The 14,311-nt window shown below is 39.1% G+C and overlaps 1 protein-coding gene and 1 long non-coding RNA gene across 3 annotated transcripts in view; one reads left to right on the forward strand and one right to left on the reverse strand.

The window, feature by feature from the left end:
- Positions 1-14,311, reverse strand: part of TTC8 (tetratricopeptide repeat domain 8) — an 82,036-nt gene that overhangs the window by 16,386 nt on the left and 51,339 nt on the right. For both annotated transcript variants that reach the window (XM_006122334.5, XM_006122333.5), the window contains 3 exons: positions 12,621-12,706; positions 9,763-9,850; positions 4,678-4,788 (listed from right to left, as the gene is read on the reverse strand). In XM_006122334.5, the coding sequence (XP_006122396.2) occupies positions 4,678-4,788; positions 9,763-9,850; positions 12,621-12,706 (285 nt within the window). The remainder of the gene's footprint in view (positions 1-4,677; positions 4,789-9,762; positions 9,851-12,620; positions 12,707-14,311) is intronic.
- Positions 3-4,609, forward strand: LOC112545657 (uncharacterized). Its single transcript, XR_003089191.2, has 3 exons — positions 3-141; positions 2,299-2,379; positions 4,351-4,609. It is a non-coding gene; the product is annotated as an uncharacterized LOC112545657 (long non-coding RNA).

A 14,311-nucleotide genomic window follows, 5' to 3' on the forward strand; every position in this document is an offset into this window, starting at 1 on the left:
AGGATGGTGTGATTGGGGACATGGGGAACCTTGCCCTGCACCTGGCGCTGCTCCTGAGCCTGCTGGCCCAGCAGCCTGTGAGCACCAAGAATGGGAGTGATGTTGCCCTGGAGCAAGTTGTGGTGGAGCTGACAGAGCTGGGTGAGGAGAGGGGCCGGGCCAACTCTCCCCTCACACTTATTTGGGGGACAATGGCACTGGAGCTTGAGATGTTAAAATTTGATTAATTAACTTATTGAATAGTTGATGGAATTTCCATCAACTATTTGATCAGTCGATAAGGGTGCTTCCACTTTGAAATGTAGCAAGAGCTGCTGGGCTGTTTGTACATTTCAAAAGCAGAATGCTACACGGCATTTTCACCTTCGAAATGTAGCAAGACTAAAATGCTGCGTGGCGCCTGGAGCCAGCAGGAGATTCTGAGTCCCCTGCTGGCCGTAGGCTCCATTCAATGCTTCCACTTTGAAATGTACAAGTGCCACAGTGGGGACTCTTGTACATTTCAAAAGTGGAATGCCACCACTGTGCCCCTACCTCCTCCCACAGAGCTGGAGCTGGGGGGAACTGGCTTTTAAGCCAGCTCCCCTAAGCACTCCCTCCTCTTTCCCCCCCTTTGCTTCCTCTTTTTGATAGAGGCAGCAAGGTGGGGTGAACTGACTAGTCGACTAGTGTGTCGACTCTCCAATAAGCTTTTGCTTATCAGATAGTCAACATGTTGATTAATTGCTTACATCCCTAACTGGAGCTGGACTTGGGCAGCGGGAGCCAGCTGGGCCACTCTAGCTGAGGAGTGGGGCACAGGGGCCAGCCAGTGTGTGGCCAGCAGCTGCTGCTGCTGTGTGCATGTCTCCTCCAGCCCAGAGTGTGACCCAAGAGCCTATGTACCTGCACACGTGCCCCAGGGCACCAGGCAAAGGAGACCCAGGCCTCTTGGGTCAGTGCTGCCAGGCACCTCCTTGCCCGCTTTGAAGAAGCACCGCTTACTGCTGAAGACACCCTTAGTGGTTCCCTTGCTTGCTGTTCCCTCAGCAAGCCTGGGGCTGCATTACAGAGCTGAGGGGCAACTGGAAGCCTGCCTCCATTCCTGGTACAAGTGGATCTCCCCCTGGGCCGGGGGACAGGCTGCCTGAAAGGAGGGGGCCAGAGCTGAGCAGGTAGGACCCTTGGGAGGCAGAATCTGCAAAGACAAGACTGCCAGGCAGCTTTGCCAGTCCCTGAACAGTGTCCAATGCAGGGAGCCCCTGCGAGGGTGGGGCCTGTCGACACAGATGACGTGATGATGTCACTGTCATTGCAGGAAATTTTTTGTATATATTTGGAGAGAGATAGTCCAACCAATTCATGAATTAAATGAGCAACAAGTATAACTATGAGCTTCTAAAAACTGGAATTATGGAATAATTTAGCAAGTTTATTTTCTTGAGGAAGTGCTAATTAAAATCATATTGTATCAAAAAATACACCTGGATGTATGGTATTTGGATGGAGAAGTGGGATAGACTTTTTTGCTTGTAACAACTCGACCTATCACCCATGTACTTTGAGGGGTTACTGTTACCAGAGAAACAACCTCTCACAGAATATGTTGTAGTAATATGAGTCTGAAACATAAGTCCACGTATTACAGGCTAGGTATGAGACCTGAGGCCTAGAGAGCAATAGTCAAGACTTTGCTAATATAAAGCAAAGTTAAGCTGTGAGTAATAGGCGGGCCCTGCTCACAGAAATTGGCAAGAACAAGGCTGGTATTTCAGAAATACTCATACCTAAGAGATGCTAGATACAGGCTATAAGCACATTCCAGAGGGGTTGCAACAGAACACCTCATTAAGAAACATCTTGGTACCAGCACACATCCCACAAATAACATACATACCGACCCAGTTTCAGGACCAGGTCTAAATTGACAGCATGATGAATAGTAATGGAGACCCTGCTTCTGTGAGCTAAGGGGTGGTAACTAGCTAACAGAGGGTGGCAACCTGATACGTCAGGAGTGATGTGTAACTTGTTTGTACCTGCGTATAAAAGTGTATCCCAAAGGGTGATCATTGGCTGACCAATGGGAGACACTAGAATCCAGAGAGTTTAGTTGGGTGTTAGTCCATTGTCACAACTTACATAGGTGCAGTGGCAAGTCTGTTTGCTGACAACTATTATTGTATGTTGCTTGGCAATAAATCTACTTGGGTGTTTTTTATCCTTATCTGATTTGTGGTCTCTAGGGTCTCTCTCAGGAGTCTGTCATGTTAACTAATTGCACACTATACAGGGGAGCTCATGTGTGCGTTTATACAGCCAACAGCTTATCATCATTGATGGAGTAGAGGAGCTGTCAGGAACCCATCCAAACGACCCCGCCTGACTGGCAACAGATGTGTGAGTATACAAAACTCAAAAGGTTATTCAAAAAGTGTTTTTATTGGTTTAGAAAGCAGTTTGTTCCTCTACCCTATTGCTCAGTAAAGCATCCTGCTAAAATCCTAGGCTATGTCTAGACTACAAGCCTCTTTCGAAAGAGAGCGTCTAGACTGCACGCGGAACTTTCGAAAAAGCAAGCCGCTTTTTCGAAAGAAAGCAGCAAGTGAGTCTGGATGCTCTCTTTCTAAAAAGCCCTGTTTGCTTTCAAGAATGCCTTTTTTCGAAAGAGCACTTTCGAAAAAAGGCGTTTTCCTCGTGCAATGAGGTTTACCACCGTCGAAAGAAAAGCCGCGTTCTTTCGATTTAATTTCGAAAGAACGCGGCTGCAGTCTAGACGCAGGTGAAGTTTTTTCAAAAAAAGGCTACTTTTTTTGAAAAAAACCCTGAGTCTGGACACAGCCCTACAGTGTATCCTACTATCACGCTGAGCAACTTAATTGAAGATATAACAGGTTTTAATTTGACTATCACACAACAAAACTGTAGAAAATTAACCTATGCAAACTTACATTTCACTTAAACAAGGAAAGAATACTATGATCATTTAAAAACCTGGAACAGATGGAAAGTGGCAGCCCTTCTCTTTTTCTAATGCCTACGGAAAAAGTGACAATAAAGATGCCTGGTACATATGTCCCTCCAGGGAAGTACAAAGAGAGCTGAATGGTTGTATGCCATGGTACGAATCTTTGTTAATTAAGCTATAAATCTGTAGTCATGTGACACCCCAAGGCCCATCAGTACAGAAGTAGCATATTTCTATAACAATGGTGCAGAGAAATACCTAATACAGACTGCAGCACAGAAATTCATAAAAAGGCTGCATAATGTTAACATGTCTACAGCAGGGATCAGCAACATTTCAGAAATGGCATGCCAAGTTTTAACTTATTCACTTCTATTTAAAGATCTGTGTGCCAGGGGACAGGGAGATTAAGAAGGGACAGGGGCAGGTTGGGTACAGTGACCATATGTTCTGAACCAGCTGCAGCTAGGGAGAATAGTTTAATTTAAATCATTAAACATATTAAGAGTTTTAACTTTCTCATGTAAGTTTATCAAACTTCATTTTAAATAAAGTAAAATATTAATTTATGTCCAACCCAAAAGGGTTCAATGTTTTCTTTATTTATGGAAGGATGGAGAAGCTTTCTTGGGTCAGGGGCCACTGACCTGCAGAAAAATCAGTTGACGACCACACAAGTGAGAAGCAAAAAAACCCCACACCCTCCCCCCCATTCCTCAAAAAAATCCCAAAGATCCCCTGAGACTCTGAGGTAGGGACAAAAATGAGGGGTTCAGTGTGCGAGACAGGGCTGCCAGTGAGTGGGGTGCAGGATCTGGGGGGGGAGATGGGCCACAGAAGGGGGAGAGGTTGGGAGGTCTGGGTGGGAAGTAGGATGCAAAAGCAGGCTGGGAGTAGGGTGTCTGGCCAGGTGGAGGGAGCAGGAGCAAGGGAGGGTGCAGTGTGGCCAAGAGGGAGGCTGCGGGAGCAGGATGGGGGTAGGATATCTGACCAGGAGGGAAGGTGCAGGAGCAAGGGAGAGTGTTGGAGCAAGCTGGGGGTGCAGAGTCTTGGCAGGGGGAGTATGGATATTAGACAAAAATGGATGACTTCTTTATATTTGGAAAATTTGTTACTATTTCAGTGCTTAAGGCAAACTACAATATAAAACATAATTCGCTGTTTAATGACTGCATTTCTTAAATGCAAAATAAAATTAGTCTACAATGAAACCACTGTTCTATTTTAAAACACTGCTAGTTCCATTTAAAACAAACACGACCTAGGCTATGACATATTTTAACTTTACTAACTCACAGTGACTTACAATACTAATGAAGGCAGCATTGATCTGTACACTAACCTGCTGTTTAATGCTGTTACCAGACTGTTTAAGACACCAGCACTTATTTCTTCTCTTTTAGACCAATGAAAAATGTATGAACCAACCATAGATTTACATGGACAAAAGCTGGAAATGCAACACTTGATTTAATGTAAATTTGTTTATGTATATTTAAATGAGGAAAGACATGATCAATTTGGTATCGTTAACCAGATGAAAAAAAAAGGCTGCAAGACTTTCTTTATTTTGGTAGACTTTCTGTATTATTACCTGTTTTGCATTAGTAATACTTGAAAATAATGTGGTGAATTGCTGATGACCTTACAAGTATATTGAACCTCTGGCTCTTTTTCTTGTTTAAGCAGATAACCTTGTTTGCATTAGGAGTAGTGTAGTACATACATACCTCATAGATTCTGGCAATCCCACAAAGAAGGGTCACTTCTCCCGGAAATCGATCTAATCCTTGCTTGAAAAGATGTAAAGCTGTCAATGGCTGATCCAACCGAAAATACACCTGAGTAAAGAGAAAGTGTATATAAATGTCAAATATTGATTTTCATGATCAGACAGCTGTGTGACAAAAGAAATGCTACCTGCTGAGATGGGAGAAACAACAATATATATATTCTTCTTTTGCCATAGAATCCATTATCTCAAATAGGAGTCATATGAGCAACAATAGGAATATCCTTGCAGTGATGCTAAAATGTGACAGACTTCATTATTTAAGTACAAAAATTATACCAGGAACTGTATAAGAAGCACAGTAAGACATTTCCTGCCTCTATATTTATTTATTACTTATAACATGGATCCCGGGGCCTATTAAACATTCTTTTAATCTAAAAAATGAAAGTGGTCACATTTTGAGCTTCCGGGAAGAAGTGAGTCTCAGGAGGAATTTGAAAGAAGAAGAGCAGAGATCTGTTTAAGTGCATTTCAGAATTCATAAAAGCTGACAGACATATTGAAACCTTCTACTCTGGCCAAATGACAAAATATAGCACAGGACAGTGACAGTTGCAAGCTTCCTTATGCTGCTCTACCAAAATGTCTCCAGTTGTATTTAGACAAGATGATCTCTTAAAGGCAAAAGAGTAGTTCAGTCTCCATGGCCTGTCAATCAATTATCAGTTTTTGTGCTGATAATACCAATTTGGCGCTCCCTGTGATATGGACACCTATCCCATAGGATTTAGACCTGGAAAGAGAATATTAACTAATGTCACAAACACCATTTAAGCAGCACGCAGACAGTATCACTTTCAGAGACTACTGGAATGAACTAGGGATGTAAAAATAAAAATTTTTTAAAAAAAAACCCCAACAGCACTAACCATGTAACCAACTGAAATTCAATCAGTTACATGGTTAAACATTCTGTGAACTGCTGATCCCATGGACTCCCGACGGGTGCTGAACCTGTGAATTGCTAACGCACCAGATCTGTGGGCTCCCAGCAGTGGCTGGGAGTTTTTCCTGGCAAGGTTAACCGATAAGCTAATGTTTATCAGTTAATCAGTTCAACTCTTACATCCCTAGAATGAAACACATGTGGATCCCTTACAGAGAAGAAAAGAGCCATAGTCTACGAGAATCACTCATGTCATTCCAAATTGATTTCTCCTGTTTTAATAGAAATATATGTGTTTTAGCTACATATACTTCAGGGTAAAGCAAAACACAGAATTCTCATATTAGTGGAGTAACATAGTAAATAGTTTGATAGTAGTATATAAAAAATAGCAGCCTTTGTTGTTCCCATTTAATATAATAGGTGATTAAACGAAGCGAAGTATCAACAGTGCATTACAAATTAAATCATCGCAGCTAGTAGCACGATACAGCTCTTCTGCTTTCAGGATCCATGAAGGGAATTCTGAATGCAAATAATCATGTTGTTATGGTCAAATCTTTATTTATATACAGATATATGGTGCTTTAAATGCACACACAGCAGCATTACTTGAAAAGTTATACTGGGGTAATGTTAATGATCTAATTGACAACAATATTTCTCAAGTAGCGCCTGCAGTTTCAAACTGACCATAGTAAAATTAGAACAGGAAGATAAGTGGAATAAATTTGTCTGATATTTGCTAGCATTTCCTACATTAAGAAAAATAATTCCTTCCTGGGGAGATGGAATAAAAGCAACTGAGGCTAGCTGCTGCTTTTTTTTCTCTCTCTCTTCCCCTTGCTATAGACCCTGACTACACCAACTGACAGTATCAATTAAATGGACATTTTAAGCAATAGGACATCAGCAATCTATTCCTAGCACATTCCATCTGTGGATGTCACACTTGTGTTGAATCTAAACCAGCCTTCTGAACATTCACTATATATTTTAGTTTATAATCTGTACAGTAGTTTCATATGGACTTAATGTCTGCATTAAGCCTTAAACTTGAAAGTGATGTCTCCACTGTATCTGTCATGCTCATTTTCCTTTCTTTAATTAACATCTGAATTTATTTTGCATCAACTGCTTTCTACAACCAAATCTCTCTAAAGAGCTTCAGCAGAGGATATATAAATGAGCAAATACATGACAATGGCATATAGCTTTTTAATCAGCCAAAGACTGGAGTGATCATATTACTCAATGAAGCAGACATATAAATGACTCATGCAAGTTATCCCATAAAAATAACTCTTTTGACACACTACCACTCCACATATCCTATAAATTATATACCATTTTAGAATGGTTTCTGAGTCTTTAAAGTAGTTGTTGATTATTTTGTATTTTTCACCTTAAAGCTCAGCTTTCTTTATACTATGAGTAAAACTGCACAGATCTGAAAGGCGTAAACGTTAATTTTTAATATTTCTAAAAATAGCTCCTCAATACATAAAACCACTATGACTTAAATCTGACATACTGGGTCCTTCTGGGGCTATTTGCAAGTGCTGAATTTGCCCGCTTTTGGAATGCTGGAAACTATCTTGTTCTCTGGTGTAAAAGTCCCATTTCCAGCTCTGCAGTCATGAAATAGTTTGATTCCTGGAAGTTCTTGACTTGTACAAAACAATTCCCTATTTCTTAGTCCCTTTCCCCGTCCTTAAATGTTTCTCAAAGCACTGAAAAGGAAAGGTCTCATGTAAACATCCATGAGTTAGATTAGATCTAGTTAGATCAAATAACAATGGTAGTGAACCCATGGCGGCAGAGGCTAGTCACAAAAATAGGCTTGCAAAGCCCATACAGCCATGGCTTCACTGCCATTATTAATTATTATTGTTATTAATTATTATCATAGCTACTAGATCAAAGATACCCCAAGGGCTTGTTTATATGGTCAGTTAGTACACTGTAGGTCAGCATATAAAGCTTTCACATGCCAACTGGCCGTGTGGACCCGTTTACCATGTAAACATGAACACTTAATCACTGATGCTTCAAAAACCCACCCACCTTAATCTGGGACAATTGTACACAATATATATGTTGTTAACCGCATGAATCGACATTTGCATTTCCTCATACTCCAAGCTTGACCCCAGATGTGCAGTGCCTTCCTTTTTATCTTGTATCTTATAAACTATTTTTGAAACATTCACTTTAATAAAGTCTTTTAAATTCTGTAGTGTACTTTGGCACAGGCTTGCTGCTCACAAATGGTGTACATAAGTCCTTAGACTGCAAGTTTCCTGGAGCAGGCCTGTTTCTTCTTGAAAGCCTAGAAAAATATCTAGATCATCATGTTCATGACAATAAACAACAACTCTGGTGTCTGAGCTATGACATAGGTTCTTTAAGGAGTTTTGCATAGCTTTGTTGTGATACAACTTTGTCAATTTCAAACTTTTCTGACTGCCATCAAGAAATTCCTCTTATTTTGATGTAAACTGAAAAACAAGTTTTTAGATCCATCTAATCTCCCCTATTTTAGCCATGTAGCTAAAATGTAGCTTTAAAATGTAAAGTAATGTGCCTCAGTGTACTTCGCCAGCCATCCTTACAGAAAGCAAAAAGGATCTTTACCTTACCATTGGTAAAGGTGCACCAGCCACAATATTGTGTCAAAAGCTGATTCCAAGGCAGGGAGAGAGTCTTATTATTACGTTTTAAGTTTTAAAAATTAGTATTGTGAAATAAGTAAAAGGGCATGATGGTTTTTTAAATTGTAATTTGATGGCCTTGTTCAAATGTGCATATTGCTTTTCTGTAACAAAGGCTGTTTCTCTGTAACAAAGAAATCAACCTTGTTATGTGTGAGAAAGCGAGGAATGTATGAGTGATAAATATGAAGGCCAAATGTTTTAGGAAGAAGCTGAGAACACACATAAAGATGTTGAAGATTGCTGGATATCCCCAACGAGATATAAGCAGAGGGCAAATCAACAGCTCTGAAAGAAGGCAAACATTTATCAATTGGGACAAAATATTTGTGATCAAAATCAGCTTAGCATGACAAAACAAAGAAGATAAGAAGCAAGAGAAACAACTAGAAATAACAAACATCCAGCAAAAAAGCAGCATGATGATGCATAACATAATGATTCCAATGGGAAAGAACTATTGTAAAAAGAGAACTGTTTTGCCTTAAGAGTGGGGAAGTCCTGCCTTGACTGGAACATCAGTCCAGACCGATAGACCCCTGCTCCTCTGCCCATGATCAATCCACAGATCGTGGACTGGTAAATATAACATTGACTGGTGGGACAGTGGGAGTGTGTGTTTATGCCTGTCTATGTAAACATGTGCTAACCACTTTGCCATTGTATTCTCAATAAACACGGTGTATTGCCTTTTCCCCCAATAAGATCCTGTGTGCTTCTCAATAAGCATAAGATCATTGGTTTACTTCACTGGTCTCCTATAAAATCAGATAGCACCTATTAAATACAGCAAAACTGATCAATTTTTATCTGTATAGTTCTAATTGGGGTTTGTTGACGGAGAGAATATAAAGCAGCAGAAGATGGTGTCTTGGAGACTTGCAATACCATAAAGAAATGCAATATTTAAACTATGCTCTTGCTTTGGTAAAGAGTTCTACAAAATATGAAATATCAAATCTATGCAGACGTCATGGTCTGAACTGCATGAATGTTGTTTCCTCAAGCTCAAGCAATCTAGTGAGATTTCTATTTTCAGAGATGACTTGTATTTTCTACACCAATCTGATATTAAAGAACTAGAATTCAGCAAATTGTAGGGCAAAACATACAGCCAAAAATCCTCATTAATATTTCTTTAAAATAAAGCCTTATTCTCACAACATTTTAACAATTTTATAGACTGGAAGTCTGAAAAATAACTTCTTTTATTTGTGTCAGCTGATGTTTCATTTAATTGCATTTTGAAAATACTTGTTTATTTTAATACATTTTAATGGATTTGAAAAGCTACAAAATCTGAAAAATGTATCAAGTTGGACAGTCCTAGTTCTGCTACCCCCTGGATTTTTATATATATATTAGAATTTCAAGTTATTCTAAAGCACCAAACAGATTTGGTTTGAGAATATCTACTTACCTTTGCTAAATACAATATTGTATCTACCATGTCTTGTTGCTTGAGAGCTGATTTAAATTGTTTTTCTGCTTCACGGTACAATCCTAACCTAACAGATAATAGATACATACAGAAGGTTCTTTATTCAACAATAATATAACTTATTCAAACAATAGTAATAGAAATGTAGCTGTGTTAGTCTGGTGTAGCTGAAGCAAAATACAGGACTATGTAACACTTTAAAGACTAACAAGATGGTTTATTAGATGATGAGCTTTCGTGGGCCAGAACCACTTCCTCAGATCAAGTAGTGGAAGAAAATAGTCACAACCATATATATATATCGTTGGTATATATGGTTGTGACTATTTTCTTCACTACTTGATCTGAGGAAGTGGGTCTGGCCCACGAAAGCTCATCATCTAATAAACCATCTTGTTAGTCTTTAAAGTGCTACATAGTCCTGTATTTTTATTCAAACAAAGAACTCTCAACTAAAAACAAAAAGACCTTAAAGTGCCAAAACTAACGTGTGTGTTTAAAAAATTATGCATGTCCACGCTCCTGCTAAAAGAAAATCCAAGTTCAAAAGGAAATGCCAGAATTGCCCTTGTAACCTTAATTTAGGCCCCTTGTGCATAGGCACTAACAATCTTTTCATCACATACTTCTCTTCCCCACCCCCCACTAGACTCCTGCCTCATTCAGTACACAGGACGGATCTACTCAGAGAGCAAATCAGGGTTATGTGATGAAAGGGACCTGTCTCTAGGACCCCAACCTTCATTTATTCCAAAAGCTGGAATATATATTGTGAATGAGCTGGGGACAGTAGGAAGAGGGAGTGCAGTGGTCAATTGCGGAAGAACTTTGTACGTGCTAGTTTAGGGGTGGTGAGGCCTGCATTCTTTCCCCCTCCCACCTTTCCCTATATCTGATGAGCCAGAAGCAAGTCTTTGGGAATGAATTGTAGATAAGGGCGAGAACGCATAAACAATTCTGTTTACCCTAATGTACTGATCACATAAACAGGGCCAAAGAACAAGTAGATCCAGAACAGAACCAGATCGATAACTAACAGCTAAGCTCTACATCAGCACGTAATAAATAACCCCTGGAAATTTCCAAACTGCACAACAAGGCAGGAAAACTATATTTAAGGCTGCCTCAGAGCCTAGCAAATCGAACCTCACCGATGAGCTTTGGATACCGGAGCCTCGGAAGCTGAAACAACCTCTCACTTCGACCGCAGCATACCCGGGGTTCCAGGCTTGCAGGAAGGGACATAAAATATGCCGCTTCTTTGTTATGTTGTTCTTCCATTTATGGGGCACAGCTGTTAGCTGTCAGGAAATAAACTACTTGTGTTTGACAGAGACCTGTGTGGCGTATTTTGTTCTTTGGGAACCCAGTGTCGGACCTTAGACTTACTCTGGCCGGCTACAGTGAGAATGATTTCATCATTAAGGTAGTCAAATTCTGCCTAGGAAAATGGGTTTTCTCTCTATCTCTGTCACAGAATCCCTCTATATTAGGCAAGGCACTTAAACCAAACTTTTCTGAGATAGTGACTATGTACTCCTAATTTTCTGTAGGAAAGTCTCACTGGAGAAGTGATGAGCAGTCACAAATACAACAGAAGCCAACAGGTCCTGAGCGCTGATCATATAAAGTGACGTATCATGAAATCTCGGGTCCGAGGTGTCTCAGATTGGGCAGTGAAAATTTGTGGATCCTTTTGATTTTAATGTGTGTTCAGTCCCTCGTCTGTAAGATGGGGATAATATCCTTCATCTCACAGGTTGTAGTGAAAATAAATTCACTCATGTTTGTGACACACTCAAAATTTGACAGTCAAATGTCTGACAAACTTTCAATTAGAAATTTGAAATATAATTCTGGAACTTCCCCAGAAAAGTTCTGCAGCTAAGAGATATGATTAAGTTAGCCCATTTTTGTGGAAGGAGAATACATTTAAAATTTGGCTAAGTTATAAGTGACTGGAAACATGGCTCCATAGGAGGAAGTCTTGGGCAACCTTAATAATAGGCGTTATCAACCCTGCATATAATTATGATAAATACAAGGAGGAAACTCCAGTGTTCAAAATGTAGCAGTCTTGACATCATCTCAGATTGTAGGGCAGGGTCTGCTCATTTATTCACCAATACACCCAAACTGTAGTCTTCCTCATTAATTGAATATATATTTGTACTAGTTAGCCTCCTTACTTGAAAAATAAACTATTTTATCCCGTTTTATCTAAATTATGAATAAAGTTTAAACCCTGCTCCATCAGAAAATGCCTATTTGTCTAATTCAAAAAGTTTTCCAGAAATGGACTGGATTCAGTGAATTTCAGGAGATATGCATGCAGGTTTCAGGCCAGCTCACTTTGCGGACTGCTGGGAACATGACTTCCAGTATTGATGGCTCCATTGCAACCACACCATATAGGCTATCTTAGTCTATCTAGATTTCACATATTCTTTGCCATGAAACCAGGAGCCTGGATGTGCATCAGCTATCGCAGGGTTTGCTTCCATCTCTGCAGCAGGAATCCTGGGAGTCCAACCTCTAATACTCCTGTTTCAGCTGTGTCAGTCAGGGCTTCTAGGTTCCCAGCTTCACTTGGAGTTCATTGGGTGTTCCCAGGATCAATTTTGTTTCAAAGTATTCTAAATAAAACACTTTATTTCAAAATATTTGTCCATATCTATTAATTATATTGACATCCCTTAACTACTTACTCTTTGAACACCTCTTAGTACTACACAATTTGACCTTGAAGCTTAGGAAATACTGTACAATTACAAGAAACTAAAGTTGATTGTGACCTAAGGAACACTAATCACCAAAGAATAGAATAAATGACTTACCTATAGTAGCATTTCCCAATTTGAACTTTCCACCACCAGTCCTTGTACTGTGCATGCTCTGTAGCAAGTGCTGCCAGATCTAAAGCCTCAAAAATATACACAGACACACACCCGCATCTTAAAACTAGCATTTCCAGATTTCAAGAAAGAATACTAAGAAAAAATACAAACAGTAAAGAACAGCAAAATACAAAAACAAAATACTTTGGTACATACAGACATTTTTATATATAGACTATGGGAGGACTACTGCCTTATTTCTAATAAGTCTGAAACATTATAATGTTTGAAAGGATTATAACAGGATGTAATTATGCATTCTTTTTAAGTTATAGATAATGTAAAAGAGGAACTAGGGATGAAATTGTTAAAAGGGATTTCATAAGTCTAAGAATGTCATGTTTCCCATCTTAAAACTTTTTTTTTAAAGAAAAACTGACAAAGTAGTTTTGCTTGAGATAATGTACAAATTATCTTGGTTTTGGTGATATCCACTGGGATCACTTGAGTACAGTGCACTTCTTCCAAATGTGTACAGTGGCAAATAGTGCTGTTTCCCATAAAACAGGAAAAGAGTACAGGAGAAAAAATAGGAAGGCTTCTCTCCCTCCTAATTCTTCACAACCAGGAATGTTTGAAAAGTAGGTATGCTATTCAGCACACTTTGCTTGTAACTGTTAAAAGGGTCATATATTTCCATAGATTTAAAATCAGAAAGAAGCTCCAGTTTCTTTTTTTCTTTAATTTCTGATTCCAGATCATAGCATGTTATACTGACAGAATCACATCTGCATTATATTGAAAGGCTACAAAACATACAAGCTGCCAAATTGTTTGAAATCCCATTTTCCATTGTAACGTAAGATGCTGGAGTAAAAGCTACACTTCTATTATAGTAGTAGCAACAGAAATAGCCTACAAAGCTCTTAAATACAATGTTATGAAAATATACGTATATAAATATTTTCTATATTTTCCATTTTTCTCTGATTCAGAATTGACTTGATTTCTTCATAACAATTTCATAGAACCACAAAAAATCAGAAATGGAAGTCTCCCATTATATAACTAACCCAGGGCAGTGGAGAATTGTTCCCTTATGTATGAGTGCATGTGTGTGTGGTGTTTTGTTGTTCTTTTTACCATAAACTAGTAAAGCTCTTGTGTATACAACAAAGAAAAAACTGGTATCTGTATACAGTCTTTGAAATGCCAATAGTAGATTGACCAAGTGTTTCTGGGTTTTTATTCCCAGGTGCTTGCTCTTGCAGCTAGCACAATTAGGACTGCTTTAAAGGCAAATTTCCAGATGGTGTAAAATTGCCACAGCTGCATTGACTTAAACAAAGATACAATTCACACATGCTGAGGGCCTGTCCCAGCACATTCAATTCTTAGAAAGAAAGACTTGCTTTATGTAACCCTCCAGACAACTAAGGAAACATATTGATCAAATCCTATTCTACAAATCCTGGAATTTTTAATCTCATTAGTGCTCTGCATGGATCTACCTGTTTCAGAGTTCATTTCAGAATCAGGACTCAATTTCAAACCAATGTGAATGATATTGCCCACAAGTTATACCAATGTAAATAAATAAAGTTCCCTAAATAAAGCCACTTTAATTGAGGGCGGGAGGAACAGATATACAATTTTGGAAGGCAGTTAATTTGTGTATATTGGCATACATA

Source organism: Pelodiscus sinensis, chromosome 5 (genome assembly GCF_052426305.1).
Source record: "Pelodiscus sinensis isolate ZL-2025 chromosome 5, ASM5242630v1, whole genome shotgun sequence".
Taxonomy (NCBI): Eukaryota; Metazoa; Chordata; order Testudines; family Trionychidae; genus Pelodiscus; species Pelodiscus sinensis.